The sequence below is a fragment of the Oncorhynchus keta genome, chromosome 7 (genome assembly GCF_023373465.1).
Source record: "Oncorhynchus keta strain PuntledgeMale-10-30-2019 chromosome 7, Oket_V2, whole genome shotgun sequence".
NCBI lineage: Eukaryota > Metazoa > Chordata > Actinopteri > Salmoniformes > Salmonidae > Oncorhynchus > Oncorhynchus keta.
Window position 1 is genome coordinate 42,055,770 of NC_068427.1, and position 16,086 is coordinate 42,071,855.

At 40.6% G+C, this 16,086-nt stretch overlaps 1 protein-coding gene across 2 annotated transcripts; it reads left to right on the top strand.

The window, feature by feature from the left end:
• Nucleotides 1-5,114: 5,114 nt before the first annotated feature.
• Nucleotides 5,115-15,850, top strand: LOC118374471 (cobalamin trafficking protein CblD-like). Of its 2 annotated transcripts, none has more exons than XM_035760892.2 (8): nucleotides 5,115-5,330; nucleotides 6,547-6,593; nucleotides 6,678-6,828; nucleotides 7,024-7,244; nucleotides 9,415-9,523; nucleotides 9,844-9,974; nucleotides 15,014-15,100; nucleotides 15,311-15,850. In XM_035760892.2, the coding sequence occupies exons 1-8, from the start codon at nucleotides 5,231-5,233 to the stop codon at nucleotides 15,509-15,511; spliced, it is 1,047 nt and encodes a 348-aa protein (XP_035616785.1). In that variant the 5' UTR covers nucleotides 5,115-5,230; the 3' UTR covers nucleotides 15,512-15,850. The 2 variants fall into 2 exon arrangements, with proteins under 2 accessions (XP_035616785.1, XP_035616786.1); XM_035760893.2 differs by lacking the exon at nucleotides 5,115-5,330 and adding an exon at nucleotides 6,072-6,235.
• Nucleotides 15,851-16,086: the final 236 nt, after the last annotated feature.

The following is a 16,086-nucleotide window of genomic DNA, read 5'->3' on the forward strand; positions in this document are numbered from 1 at the left end:
AACCACCTAGTCTTCATGTACAGTACTCAGCAACTGGGCTTATTGTAGAATAGGGCAACCACCTAGTCTTCATGTACAGTACTCAGCAACTGGGCTTATTGTAGAATAGGGCAACCACCTAGTCTTCATGTACAGTACTCAGCAACTGGGCTTATTGTAGAATAGGGCAACCACCTAGTCTTCATGTACAGTACTCAGCAACTGGGCTTATTGTAGAATAGGGCAACCACCTAGTCTTCATGTACAGTACTCAGCAACTGGCCTTATTGTAGAATAGGGCAACCACCTAGTCTTCATGTACAGTACTCATCAACTGGGCTTATTGTAGAATAGGGCAACCACCTAGTCTTCATGTACAGTACTCAGCAACTGAGCTTATTGTAGAATAGGGCAACCACCTAGTCTTCATGTACAGTACTCAGCAACTGGGCTTATTGTAGAATAGGGCAACCACCTAGTCTTCATGTACAGTACTCAGCAACTGGGCTTATTGTAGAATAGGGCAACCACCTAGTCTTCATGTACAGTACTCAGCAACTGGCCTTATTGTAGAATAGGGCAACCACCTAGTCTTCATGTACAGTACTCAGCAACTGGGCTTATTGTAGAATAGGGCAACCACCTAGTCTTCATGTACAGTACTCAGCAACTGAGCTTATTGTAGAATAGGGCAACCACCTAGTCTTCATGTACAGTACTCAGCAACTGGGCTTATTGTAGAATAGGGCAACCACCTAGTCTTCATGTACAGTACTCAGCAACTGGGCTTATTGTAGAATAGGGCAACCACCTAGTCTTCATGTACAGTACTCAGCAACTGGGCTTATTGTAGAATAGGGCAACCACCTAGTCTTCATGTACAGTACTCAGCAACTGGGCTTATTGTAGAATAGGGCAACCACCTAGTCTTCATGTACAGTACTCAGCAACTGGGCTTATTGTAGAATAGGGCAACCACCTAGTCTTCATGTACAGTACTCAGCAACTGGGCTTATTGTAGAATAGGGCAACCACCTAGTCTTCATGTACAGTACTCAGCAACTGGGCTTATTGTAGAATAGGGCAACCACCTAGTCTTCAAAGACATCAGAATGTTCACAGCTTTTTTGGAATCTCTTCTGTCTCTTTACAGGTTCTTCCTCAGTCGAATCCCTAAAAAATACATCATAGCAGAAGCTACTGCTGGGCTTCTCCATCCATTAAGGCCTCCATCATCTGTGTGTTCTGGAGTGTTGACTGTCAGACAGTGTGAAGCCAGCTTAAACAAATGGAATGTGTTGGAATACAGTGAGTTCCAGAAGTATTGGGACAGTGATTTGTGTTGTTGTTTTGGCTCTGTACATCAGCACTTTGGATTTCAAATGATACAAAGACTATGAGGTTAAAGTGCAGACTGACAGCTTTAATGTGGGGGTATTTTCATCCATATCGGGTGAACCGTTTAGAAATTACATTTTATGGGACCAAATGTATAGGGACAAATTCACTTACATAGTATGTGAATTAAAGTAGTAAAAAGTTAAGTATTTGGTCCCATATTCATAGAAATGACTACATCGAGCTTGTGATTCTACAAGTTGGATGCGTTTGCTGTTTGTTTTCGTTGTGTTTTAGATTATTTTGTGCCCAATATATAAATTAATGGTAAATAATGTATTGTGTCATTTTGGAATCACTTTTATCGTGAATAAGAATATAATATGTTTCTTAACACTTCTACATTAATGTGGATGCTGCTAATGATTACAGATAATCCTGAATGAATCGTGAATAATGATAAATGAGAAAGTTACAGAGGCATAAATATCAACCCCCCTCAAAAAAATGCTAACTCCCCTGTTATTGTAATGGTGAGAGGTTAGCATTTCTTGGGGGTTTACTATGTGTGAGTATGTAACTTTCTCACTCATCACTATTCACGATTCTTTCAGCATTATCCGTAGTCATGGTAAAGCTCAACAGTAACATCTCAGCACATTTTATACATTTGTGGATGGAGGAGCCTAACAGAGCTTCTACTACGATATATAATTTCAAATCCGAAGTGCTGGCGTACAGAGCAAAAAAATCAAACGTGTCGGTTGTATTTTGAACTACTTCATGGCATGCTGCTGTAAGCCCTACTACAATATAAACTGTCAGGGATATGTCTACTATCAAGCGTTTGTATTTGTTTTACCGAAGATCCTTTAACAGTAACAGATTGTAAAGCATCTGTTGAGGTGCAGTGAGTTTCACACCTCCTGCGAAAAAACCCATCTTAATGGCAGCCAAATTACAAACACATCTTTTTATCACTCCACTGAGCTGCCTAAAAGGTGGAAAAGCATCTCACTGCTGCGATTCACTCTTTAATGGTGACATTCAGCAAAGGCCAATAAAATATGATTGTCTGAACAGAGAGATCTGATAAGCAGAGCATATTCACTACACACTCACTCTGCATGCAGGTTCTCTGGTGTTCAGCTGATAAGTCTCAAAGGAAAGTTAGACAGGGCAAACAGTAGCTTGTGAAAGTTATCACCCCCTTGGCATTTATCCTATTTAGTTGCCTAACAACCTGGAATTAAAATGGATTTTGGGGGGTCTGTATCATTTGATTTACACAACATGCCTACCACTTTGAAGATGCAAAATATTTTTTGGTGTGAAACAAACAACTTAACTTGAGTGTGCATAACTACTCCCCCAAAAAAGCCAATACTTTGTAGAGCCAACTTTTGCAGCATTTACAGCTGCAAGTCTCTTGGGGTATGTCTCTATAAGCTTGGCACATCTAGCCACTGGGATTTTTGCCCATTCTTCGAGGCAAAACTGCTCCAGCTCCTTCAAGTTGGATGAGTTCCGCTTGTGTACAGCAATCTTTAAGTCATACCACAGATTCTCAATTGGATTGAGGTCTGGGCTTTGACTAGGCCATTCCAAGACATTTACATTTTTCCCCTTAAACCACTCAAGTGTTGCTTTAGCAGTACGCTTAGGGTCATTGTCCTGCTGGAAGGTGACCCTCCATCCCAGTCTCAAATCTCCAGAAGACTGAAACAGGTTTCCCTCAAGAATTTCCCTGTATTTAGCACTATCCATTATTCCTTCAATTCTGACCAGTTTCCTAGTCCCTGCCGATGAAAAACATTCCCACATCATGATGCTGCCACTACCATGCTTCACTGTGGGGATGGTGTTCCCAGGGTGATGAGATGTGTTGGGTTTGCGCCAGACATAGCGTTTTCCTTGTTGGCCAAGAAGCTCAATTTGACTCTTATCTGAGTACCTTCTTGTGTTTGAGGAGTCCCCACATGCCATTTGGCGAATGCAAATTTTCTTCTTTAAGCAATGGCTTTTTATGGCCACTCTTCCGTAAAGCCCAGCTCTGTGGAGTGTACAACTTAAGGTGGTCCTATAGACAGATACTCCAATCTCCGCTGTGGAGCTTTGCAGCTCCTTCGGGGTTACTTTTGGTATTTTTGTTGCCTCTCTGATTAATTATTACCCTCCTTGCCTGGTTTCTAGGTTTTGGTGGGCGGCCCTCTCTTGGCAAGTTTGTTGTGGTGACATGTTCTTTACATTTTTTAATAATGGATTTAATGGTGCTCAGTGGGATGTTCAAAGTTTCTGATATTTTTTTACCACTTAAAAAAAAAACTAGTTATTTTTTAAAATTTCACATCACCAATTTTGACTATTTTGTGTTTGTCCATTACATGAAATCCAAATAAAAATCTATTTAAATTACAGGCTGTAATGCAACAAAAAATGCCACGTGGATGAATACTTTTGCAAGGCACTGTGCATACACCAACAACAATGAAGCCTACTTTTTATTCACATCATAGCATAAAAGTATATTTACGCGGTCTCTACGGAAGCACAACAGCATGCACTTTTTTGAAAGAGATCTGTTAGTTAATTAACGTGACCAAAAAGGCACAGAACATCCATTTCACTGTGGTCAGTCTCTAGGAGAGCATGGTGAGTGAATGCAGGTGAATGATGTCATCTCCTCTCAGGTTCAGAACCTCTGTGAGTCACTCAATGGGTGGAGCAGAACCAGAGACCCGTGGATTGAATTAGTCCAAACTAAATATAACCCAAACCCATATAGACTGATGAAAACAAGCTATAATAGATTATACTCACACAGCCAGCATCCTGTGTTTTGGAGGGCTGCTATGTAATATCCTGTTGGCTCAGGGCTGCTGCAGATTGTCCACACCTGGTCTTTTCCAAGACATTGAGAACACTAAAGCCCTCATTCACATATTTCCATTGTATACTGCATATTTGTGTGACAGTGTATTGAATTACATAGTGGGAAAGGTTGATTTTATACACAGGAGCCTTGGGCTGCTATAACGCACAATCAATCTCAATAAAACAAAATGATCACAGAATTGATACAGGATTACTAATAACAAAACACAAGGTTAATCCCAGCACTAGTTATTTCTTAACCTGCCTCATTATATGGTTATTAAAATGTGCAGCTGGATGGTTGGCTATTTGGTCTGGAAGTTAACAAGATGGAAAATGACAATTATGTTTTTGCAAAGTATTAGGTTAACAAAGGCTGTACATTATTATTTTTCATACCTTTTTGGAAGAACATACTGACCGTAACGTGAGTAAATTAAGATAGTTGCTTAGCGAATCTCCATATTTGGTGAGGAACTAACGTATTTTGACATTATAACGCTTGCAGAGTTTAAATCGGAGGTTCCAGGGCATTAGATACTGGAGGATACTGATACTGGGGCAGGTTGCCCTAAAATAAAAACATTTGCATAGCAACAACACAGGACAACTTACCTGTATAAACACATGTACCTTCAGGTACCTGGTTCTCATATGAGCTAAAGTTAGAGGGCTAATGTTATACATTGTAAAGGTAAATCAATAATTAGAGTCCCATATGAAACACTTTGGTTCCTACCCTGTCACATTTATTTTTGTCTGAAAACAACCATTAGAATTGCCACTGGCACCAAGAGTAACAATCTGTAGATAAATGCTGGTACTCATGGATAGGCATATGACGACTTCTAGTGGACAAACATGATTCTGCATGTTGCTCTTATATTTTGTATTTGTTTTCACGGTAGCTATTGATGGAGCAGACAGACATCAAGACGAAGCAGCTGCTTTACAAGTTGGGATGATCTGTTGAGCGCTACATCCCGAGGGGTTCGTGTTGAGTGTATGGAGTTTGTGACAGTCCCTAAGAACAAGAGGTATGTCAGGAGAAGTGCAGTATTATCATAAGGAGACGTATACTTGGAATACAGAGGATGGATGGGGAGAAAAAGAGAGCGAGCGAGAGAGCGAGAAAGAGGGTGAGTTTGAGTCGGTTAAAAATGGTGGGAAAAGTGATATTAGTGTGCAAAGCTGTCATCAAGGCAAAGGGTGGCTACTTTAAAGAATCTCAAATATAAAATATATATTCATTTGTTTAACACTTTTTTTTGTTAGTACATGATTCCATGTGTGTTATTTAATAGTGTTAATGTCTTCACTGTTATTCTACAATGTAAATAGTAAAAATAAAGAAAAACCCTGGAATGAGTAGGTTTGTCCAAACTTGACTGGTACTGCATGTTTCAGTAAAATTGGATTTTTGGCAATTATAGCAATGGATATCAACTGTACTGCAGAGATGGAATGTAAAGTCGCAGAAAATAGGTTGGGTGGCAGCCGCAGAGAGGTGTTTGGGTGAGTGAGACTTGACATCCGGAGAGTTGCAGGGTGTGTTAATTGGTGATGTCCCATCCTTTCAGGTTGTTGGCCTGAAGTAGGACTTAATAGATTAAATAATGGAGTAGGGTTGTGTTTATGTTTTTTTGTGAAGGATGTGTTTGATGGTATGGTCTATATATTTTTTTAAAGCAAAGTATTAGCAGGTGGCGGTAATGCTGTTTGGCAGGTGGCGTAATGCAGTCTAGCAGGTGGCGGTAATGCAGTTTGGCAGGCGGCGTAATGCAGTCTAGCAGGTGGCGGTAATGCAACATTTATTGGATCCCAACCGCCGTTAAAACTTAATCGAAGAAGAAGAACAGTGTTACGTCAGACTGTTCTTGTCCCTTGTTGGTTCCTGCAGTTAACTCACGTAACGCCACACGTGCGCATCAAAAGCGATGTGACGCAGGCATATTGCAGTCCAGCTATAAACACAGATTAAAACTATTGAGTTTACCAACGTATTTTATTGATTTATGCATGCAAGAAGGGGATATTCTTCAAGGTATATATTTAAGGTAAAACTTCTGAAGTTACGATTGTCAGTGCTAATCAACTAAGGGAAATCCTCCACCTAGAAGCTAGCTAACGTTAGCAGTAGTTGCAGTACCTCTCACTTGTTAGCTAACAAAGTAAACGTTCCGTTCTGTAGCCCGTTATGTAATGAGGCAGACAGCTATATAGTTTGACATTTTTATTATAATTGAGCGTAACAAATGACAGACATACGAGCTCATTTATAAGATAGTCATAATTGTGTGTTCAAATAATTAGCAAGCTATGCGTTTAGTTAATTTATTCCGTTTTCTTTTGCAGTTTTACAAGTGGACCACAGAAGAGAGAAGCCCAACAGGATGGCCAGTGTAAGTCAACACACACACTTAACATGTTTTTATTTATTTATCGTGTGTGTGACCTAATGGGGACGTCCATTCTCTGTTCCCCAGGTGCTCTGTAGTAGAGCCAGGCTGGTGACATACCTGCCAGGGCTTCACGTACTTGTCCGGCGGATCGCTGGACCCAACCAGAGAACATTCTCTGGTGCTGGATCCTCTGGCTCTGATGAGCCTCGATTAGCCGTCACACCCCCTGACCTTGGTAAGCACAGACCTCTAATCACAATGATGCTACTGTACTTGCCTGAACGTGAACATCATAAACCAACTGTCTGTTATTCAGAAGGAAAGTTAATCGTTTCAATATTTGGGTCAACTTCTTGAAAAACATTTATTTTCAGTTCCCAGTGTTTTAGAAAGTGTTATATTATGTCTCATTGTTATTTGTGTACATCAGGTCACAGGACAGTGTGGCCTGATGAGAACATGGGTCCGTTCGGGCCTCAGGACCAGCGCCTCCAGCTGCCAGGTAACACAGGTTTCGGCTGCCACCTGGAGGGCACAGCAGAACAGAACATTAAAGGCCCAGTCCACCAGACAGTGCCCGATGTACTGTCTGCCCTCTCCAGCAGCGAGAGGTATGAGTTCCTCCTGGCTCATGTTGTCGGAGAGTTCCAAGTAAGTAAGGTTTGGAATGACAATTGACACACATTTCGTCTAGGGCTGTGACGATGCCATTTTCCATGGCAAAAATGAAAACAAGAAGTACACAAAAATCTTTGGTCCTATTAAAAACCTGCTGTATGTAAACTATTGTGTGCTATAGCTTGAAAAATAAGTAAATGAGACTCTGGATGACAACATAACGATGTTTGTTTCCAACATCAGGGCTGTTATTCTGAAGAATTTAAATCCACTTTGTGTTTTGTTTCCTTGCCAAAACATGAACATGTATCCAATACTGGTATTGTCCTGGCCCTATTTTGTTCTGGTGTGTGGAAGTAGGCCTAATGGTGATCTGCAATGATTATTTTTTTAAATAGCCTATGACAGTTTTTTTAAATGTTTTTTTTACGTATAATAAATTACTGTGTGTTTATTTAATGAAAATAAAATATTTTATCATTAATTTCCCTCAGCCTATTCTGTCCATTGAAATGCTCAGTTTGATCGTGTGGGCGTTAGTACTGGGTGTAATATCGAATTAATTCCAACCTATGTTTTTGCGCAATATTCCATATGGCTGTATCGCAGAATAAAGTGTTTTGGTATTTTGTGTTTTTATGAACTTTGACGTCTGCTTGTTTGGTCTAGTCTAGTTCGCTCCTTCTGTGCTATGTGCACCTTCCCATTTACACCAGAGACCTCTATATAATAAACGAGATGCTCATGTCTCCGCCCTCGCAATGGGAGTCATTGTCCCAAAGGCGGGAAGGCAGACAACCAAGCTTAGGTCCAAAATAAGCACATAGAATAGCGTTGGGCTTATTTTGGCGAGAGTGAAGCCTCTTTCTCCCATGCCCCTCCCCTTACCACTCACAACAACAAAGATGAGCGGTCACTTCATCCTCGCTATTTGCATTTGAGGTTTAGTCCAACAGAATCTTGTCATATAGACACCGAAACACACAGACATTAGTTTAGTGTAATAGAGGAGAAGTTAACCTATCAAACCGTTTCAACTCACATTTGGAGCAGAGCAGACACGATTGAAACAGATGTACCAATTAACATTCATTCTGGAAAAAAGGAATGCTCAGTTTGTTGTGTGCATTACGATACCGCGTATCGCTAGCAGCATTTTTGTCAAAATATTTCTCTACTAGCTATTTAGTCTTGTGTTTTATAAAAATGCAATAAGCATAAACCAGTTATGTAAGGAGTTGGCAACTTGTTCGGAGAAACAAGGTAGGCCAGTTGATTCCAACATCTGAATAAAGTGGACAGGCTACCATGCTGTTCATAACAGTTGGTAGCTGAATTCAGAGCTTGTGAAATTATACCTAGGTCTAAGTTGACTAAATATTAGCTGGCTACTCACTAGCACGTGGGCTTGTGCTTGAGAGATTGTGAGACCAGTGTTCATTTTTCTATAATGCCTGCTACGTTATTAGTGATTGTGCATGGTTCTGGTAAAAATGTTAATTAACAAAAGGGGATTTTTATAGACGGACCTGAAAGCCAGATCAGTGATTAATGTAACAACAAAAACGGGTACAACTAGTTATGCAGTGTATTTGACCATTGTACAACAAAGCTTATTTAGAGAGAAAAAATATTTTAAATCTAGATATTGTGAATTGCCCCCAAGTTAGAAAATAATTGAGATATTCGTTTTAGGCCATATCGCCCAGCCCTAGTGGGCGTTAGGTAATACATTTGAAGATATTCACTGAGACAGCTCTGATTATCTGATAGGATTGTCTAGAGCCCACCTCTTACCCAGATGAACAGTCATCTATCTGTCTATTATAATCAGATCAGATTGATGTCATGATCTGGGAAACAAACTCCATCTACTGAACAGGCTGAAATTCCAAGCATTTCTTTTCAAATGGCTCTTACGCAAAAAGGGCATTATCAGAATTTTCACAATTTCAGAGTATTATTTTGACCTCCATATTGTGGAAATATAAAAAGGAAAGATCACATTTTTAACTCCACTGCCCATTTAAATGGATATTTTTGCTACAACTGTTTCCTCTGTGCATGTAAAGTCATTGTATACCTCTTGTTTGCATTGATAAGAGAGATAATGAATGAAGCATGTGTATATTATCCAGTAAAAAAAATCAGAGATGTTTTGGTTTTCTGAGCAACATCCCCTGATTGGTTTGTTTGTTCTTAGGGGAAAGAGGCCACTCCCCCAGAACAAACGGTCCACAGAACAGAACAGTACTTTGAGAACTCCAATGTGGAGTGTGTCATACAGCCATGCCCTGAGCTGCTGAAGAAAGGTACATGTATGGTTCTGTTTTCCTTAGACGATTCAGATGTAGGCCTACTATTTGAAGCACACACTCCGAAGATGCTACACATGTTTTCTGGCACATGTTTTCCAACTTGTTGTTATACTGTCTCTAGTTTGTGTAAACTGTATTTAAACTTTAAATTGGGAATGGGTAGGGAAAAGAGGTGGAAGTGGTTACTACACGTTGTTGTGAAATTGATATTCTACATGTGTCCAGTAGAGGGGGCTCGAATACTGAAGGAATGTTGATCCATGCTTGTTCTGAACAAAGTTTTGATCGTGCTTGTTCTCCCCATGTGTTTACAGAGTTTGAGTCAATGTTCCCTGAGGCCCCTAACAACATCATGACGGTTGTCACAGTGACCCAGAAGACACAGAATGACATGACAGCGTGGTGTGAGGCAGTGGACAAAGAGAGGGAGTTGATGCTAGATGAAGTGAGTTTGGGTCTCAATCCACACTGGGTAGTTGTACTACTACTATATTTATTATAGTCCCAGTGCATTTGGAAAGTATTCAGACCTTCCCTTTTTCCACATTTTGTTACGTTACAGCCTTATTCTAAAATGGATTAGATAAAAATGTTTTCTCATCAATCTACACACAATACCCCATAATGACATCACAATACCCCATAATGACAAAGCGAAAACAGAAATACCTTATTTACATAGGTATTCAGACCCTTTGCTATGAGACTCAAAATTGAGCTGCATCCTGTTTCCATTAATCACCCTTGATCTACAACTTGATTGGAGTCCACCTGTGGTAAATTCAATTGATTGGACATGATTTGGAAAGGCACACACCTGTCTATATAAAGGTCCCACAGTTGACAGTGCATGGCCGAGAAAAAACCAAGCCATGAGGTCAAAGGAATTGTCCATAGAGCTCCGAGACAGGATTGTGTCGAGGCACAGATCTGGGGAGGGTACCAAAAAATGTCTGCAGCATTGAAGGTCCCCAAGAACACAGTGGCCTCCATCATTCTTAAATGGAAGACGTTTGGAACCACCAAGACTCTTCCTAGAGCTGGCTGCCCGGCCAAACTACCCAATCGGGGGAGAAGGTGACCAAGAACCCGATGGTCACTCTGACAGAGCTCCAGAGTTCCTCTGTGGAGATGGGAGATCCTTCCAGAAGGTCAACCATCTCTGCAGCAAGAAGACCCAATGCTGTAATCGCTGCCAAAGGTGCTTTAACAAAGTACAGAGTAAAGGGTCAGAATATTTATGTAAATGTTATATTTCTGGGGTTTTTTTTACCTGTTTTTGCCTTGTCATTATGGAGTATTGTGTGTAGATTAATGAGGGGAAAAAACAACTGAATCCTTTTTAGAATAATGCTGTAACGTAACAACATTTGGAAAAAGTCAAGGGGTCTGAATACTTAACGTGCATGTGTGTGTATGTGTGTGTGTGTGTGTGCGTGCGTGCGTGCGTGCGTCTGCGAATATAACCAAAAACATTGTATAATATACCTCCTCCGTCTCCTGCCATTTGAAAAAACTCATTTGAATTGAATAATATCCCAACAATTCTAAACTTTAACTGTTCACTCTTAATCTCTATCCAACAATGTCACCAAGCAACACATAGAACCACCATAATGCTCTGTGGCACAATCCCAATACAACACACTAGGTTCATTCTATGATTGGATGGACTACATTTCAGTTCATACTGCAAAACCTTTGATTGGTTGGAGGTCGTCCTCCAGAAGTGGTCATAATTAACATGTATGTCTATGGAAGAGGGTGAGACCTTCCACCCTCCTAGCTTTTATATTAAAGTCAATGTCGCCAGAGGAGGACAGAAGCTAGCTGTCCTTCGGTTACACCATGGTGCTAGCCCAGACAGCTGTTGAAGTTACTGTAGACCTTCATTGCAAAACAGTGTATTTTAATCAATTATTTGGTGACATATGAATATATTTAGTATAGTTTTATCTAAAAAGGATCATTTATTTTTTAATGTTTCACTATTTTTATGAAATTTCACTGGGGAGGATGGTCCTTCACTTCCTCCACTGATATGTACAGTACCAGTCAAAAGTTTAGACACACATACTCATTCAAGGCTTTTTATTTATTTGTACTATTTTCTACATTGTAGAACAATAGTCAAGACATCAAAACTATGAAATTACAGATATGGAATCATGTAGCAACCAAAAAAGTGTTAAACAAATCAAAATGTCTTTTAGATTCTTCAAAGTAGCCACCCTTTGCCTTGATGACAGCTTTGCATACTCTTGGCATTCTCTTAACCCGCTTCACCTGGAATGCTTTTCCAACAGTCTTGAAGGAGTTCCCACATATGCTGAGCACTTGTTGGCTGCTTTTCCTTCACTCTGCGGTCAAACTCATCCCAAACCATCTCAATTGGGTTGAGGTTGGGTGATTGTGGAGGCCAGGTCATCTAATGCAGCACATCACTCTCCTTGGTCGAATAGCCTTTACACAGCCTGGAAGTGTGTTGGGTCATTGTCCTGTTGAAAAACAAATGATAGTTCCACTATGCACAAACCAGATGGGATGAAGTATCGCTGCAGAATGCTATGGTAGCCATGCTGGTTAAGTGTGCCTTGAATTCTAAATAAATCACTGACAGTGTCACCAGCAAAGCATCCCCACACCATGACTCCTCCTCCATGCTTCACGGTGGGAAACACACATGTGGAGATCTTCCGTTCACCGACTCTGCGTCTTAAAGACTCTGCGGTCTGAACCCAAAATTCCAAATTTGGACTCATCAGACCAAAGGACAGAATTACACCAGTCTAATGTCCATTGCACATTGCGGTTTCTTGGCCCAAGCAAGTCTCTTCTTCTTATTGGTGTCCTTAGTAGTGGTTCTTGAAATGTTCCCGGATTGACTGACCTACATGTCTTTAAGTAATGCTGGACTGTTGTTTCTGTTTGCTTATTTGAGTTGTTCTTGCCATAATATGGACTTGGTCTTTTACCAAATAGGGTTATCTTATTTTTATTATTATTTACTTATTATTATTATTATTATTATCTTCTGTATACCGCCCCTACCTTGTAACAACACAACTGATTGACTCAAATGCATTAAGAAGGAAAGAAAATCCACAAATTAACTTTTAACAAGGCACAATTGTTAATCTCATGAAGCTGGTTGAGAGAATGCCAAGAATGTGCAAAGCTGTCATCAAGTCAAAGGGTGGCTACTTTGAAGAATCTCAATTATCAAATATATTTGAATTTGTTTAACACTTTTTTGGTTACTACAAGATTCCATATGTGTTATTTCATAGTTTTAATGTCTTCACTATTATTCTACAATGTAGGAAATAGTACAAAATAAAAACCCTTGAATGAGTAGCCTTTTCCAAACTTCTCGAGTGGCGCAGTGGTCTAAGACACTGCATTCCGGTGCAAGAGGCGTCACTGCAGTACCTGGTTTGAATCCAGGCTGCATCATTGGGAGTCCCATAGGGCGGCGCACAATTGGCCCAGCGTCGCCCGGGTTTGGCCGGGGTAGGCCGTCATTGTAAATAAGAATTTGTTCTTAACTGACTTGCCTGGTTAAATAAAATTAAAAATGTGTGTCTGCTTCCACATTGTGCTGTTTTTTTCCTAAACCTATGAAGATGTCCAGTGAACTCCTATATTCCATTTGTTGTCCCTACAACACAGTAAAGACTTGGATATATATATATTATCCCGGATGCTAATCAAAAAAAATGTCTGTTAAATTCGCTGCTCTGTTATACTTGTTTACAGAACCACTGAAGACCATTCTGACACTTTTACTGCCTGAAGTAGTATGGAGTTATGATTTGCTAGTCTATGGCTAACATGTATGTTTTAACACTATCTTTGTTAACCTGTAAGGAATTGAAAGGATTGAACTATACTCTCTAACTCAATGCCTCTTAAAGTATTAGCAAGTATGTAGTTGTTGTAAATTAGCTGCAGAATGAGTGTCAACTTTAATTGTCTCCTCCCCGACTAAGACCAAGACTGCACTGGTAATACGATAATGGGATTGTGCATGACTTATTTCTGGACCCAGCATTAAGTAGTCTTGAGAGGGTAGAGCGTGTAAGAGCAGGATGTGTTTTTGACTGTTATTCACCGTCTGGTTAACATGCCCATGGCTGAGAATCGGTCTAATTGTGCTGCTTACCCCCTTGACTGCACTCATTTATTAGACACTGACACGTCGTCGTCCCCGTCCCAGCAATTGGCCACATCTCTACAACTGCACTTGTTGCGTGTGTACAGAGTTAAGAGCGTACCGTAAGCTCAGTCCACAGCTAGCTTGAAATGTCGCCGATTGAGCTATCAAATTAGATGTTTCGATAGCTGAAACGGTTGGTAAGTTGTCAAGGAGGGTCACGTGTGTTGAGATCAGAGGATAACGGGTTGGAGCCCAGTATGGGGACAGGAAGCTATACTGTTAGCAGCACATCTGTTTCACGTGTGGGGTTTTTTGTGTTTTTTAACCCTTTTTTCTCCACAATTTCGTGGTACAGTCTTGTCTCATCGCTGCAACTCCTGTACGGACTCGGGAGAGGCGAAGTTCGAGAGCCATGCGTCCTCCGAAACACAACAGCCGCACTGCTTCTTGACACAATGATTCCAACCCGGAAGCCAGCCGCACCAATGTGTCGGCTGGCGACCCGGTCAGCGTACCCTGCTGGCGACCTGGTCAGCATGCACTGCACCCGGTCCGCCACAGGAGTCGCTAGTGTGCGATGAGACAAGGATATCCCTGCCGGCCAAACCCTCCCTAACATGGATGACACTGGGCCAAATGTGCGCAGCCCAATTCTATTAGAGACAGTTTACGCTGTTCTGTGAAGGGAGTAGTACACAGCGTTGTACGAGATCTTCTGTTTCTTGGCAATTTCTCGCATGGAATAGCCTTAATTTCTCAGAACAAGAATAGACTTGACGAGTTTCAGAAGAAAGTTCTTTGTTTCTGGCCATTTTGTGCATGTAATCGAACCCACAAATGCTGATGCTCCTGATACTCAAACTAGTCTAAAGAAGGCCAGTTTTATTGCTTCTTTATTCAGAACAACAGTTTTCAGCTGTGCTAACATAATTTCAAAAGGGTTTTCTAATGATCAATTAGCCTTTTAAAATGATAAACTTGGATTAGCTACCACAACGTGCCATTGGAACACAGGAGTGATGGTTGCTGACGACGGGTCTCTGTACCTCTATGTAGATATTCCATAAAAAATCTGCCATTTCTAGCTACAATAGTCATTTACAACATTAACAATGTCTACACTGTATTTCTGATCAATTTGATGTTATTTTAATGGACAAAAAAATGTGTTTTTCTTTCAAAAACAAGGACATTTCTAAGTGACCCCAAACTTTTGAAGAGTAGTGTACATTCAGAATGTTTGACACTTTCTCACATGTTTGTAACGAACACGAAAATGAAATCAATTGTCTTAAGATAAGTTTTGCATTGTTCTCTTGTTGCAGTTTGTTGCTGGTGCCAAAGAGATCTGTTATGCCCTGAGGACAGAAGGCTTCTGGGCTGACTTCATCGACCCATCGTCAGGCATGGCGGTAAGACAACTCATAGCTGCTCAAGGATTAGCACTATGCTACAGAAATAGCTGTCTCATAACAAACAGTACATACAGTTGTGACACAGTGATGGCAATTGTGTGGTCTTCTTGCCAATTGAAATGGATTATAATTGTTAAACTAAAGTCTTTCAAACATAAACAAGCAGTATTCAGATCTTTCCCTTAATGTCTTCTGTCTCTCTTCCAGTTCTTTGGGTCGTACACCAACAACACACTGTTTGAGACCGACGAGCGGTACTGTAACCTGGGCTTCAGCATCGAGGACCTGGGCTGCTGCAAAGTCATCCGCCACACCTTGTGGGGAACACATGTTTTTGTGGGGACAGTTTTTACCAACGCACCACCCGATAGCCATATCATGAAGAAGCTGCAAGGGAACTTAACCTGAATGATGGGAGAGTGTCTGGCATGTGGTTGCTATTATACCTTGATGTGTCATGGCTCTACACAGGCCTCAACTACTGTTTGGAGAGCTGTTTGTTGTTCACATTTCTCTAGAAACCCTCAAAATAGTACTATGGTGAAATACCCACACACATGGTCCCTGAGGGTTTTACCATTAGAGTATATGTATTTTTTTGTGTCTATGTGCCAGACAGTGTTTTTTTCCCCTTCGGTGTTTTGTGGTTGAAGGTCTGATTTTGAAAAGGGTCTCTCTTGCAAAATAGATTTTTATCTCAGAGACTTTACTGTAGAAATAAAGGTTATATTGAATGCGAAATAGAAAGTGGTTAAAGGTGGGTTGACTGTCCAGTTAGTAGAATAAGTCATGTAGCTATAAAGCTGGGTTGACTCTGTCCAGTTAGTAGAATAACTCATGTAGTTAGATATAAAGCTGGGTTTACTCTGTCCAGTTAGTAGAATAAGTCATGTAGTTAGATATAAAGCTGGGTTGACTCTGTCCAGTTAGTAGAATAAGTCATGTAGTTAGATATAAAGCTGGGTTGACTCTGTCCAGATAGT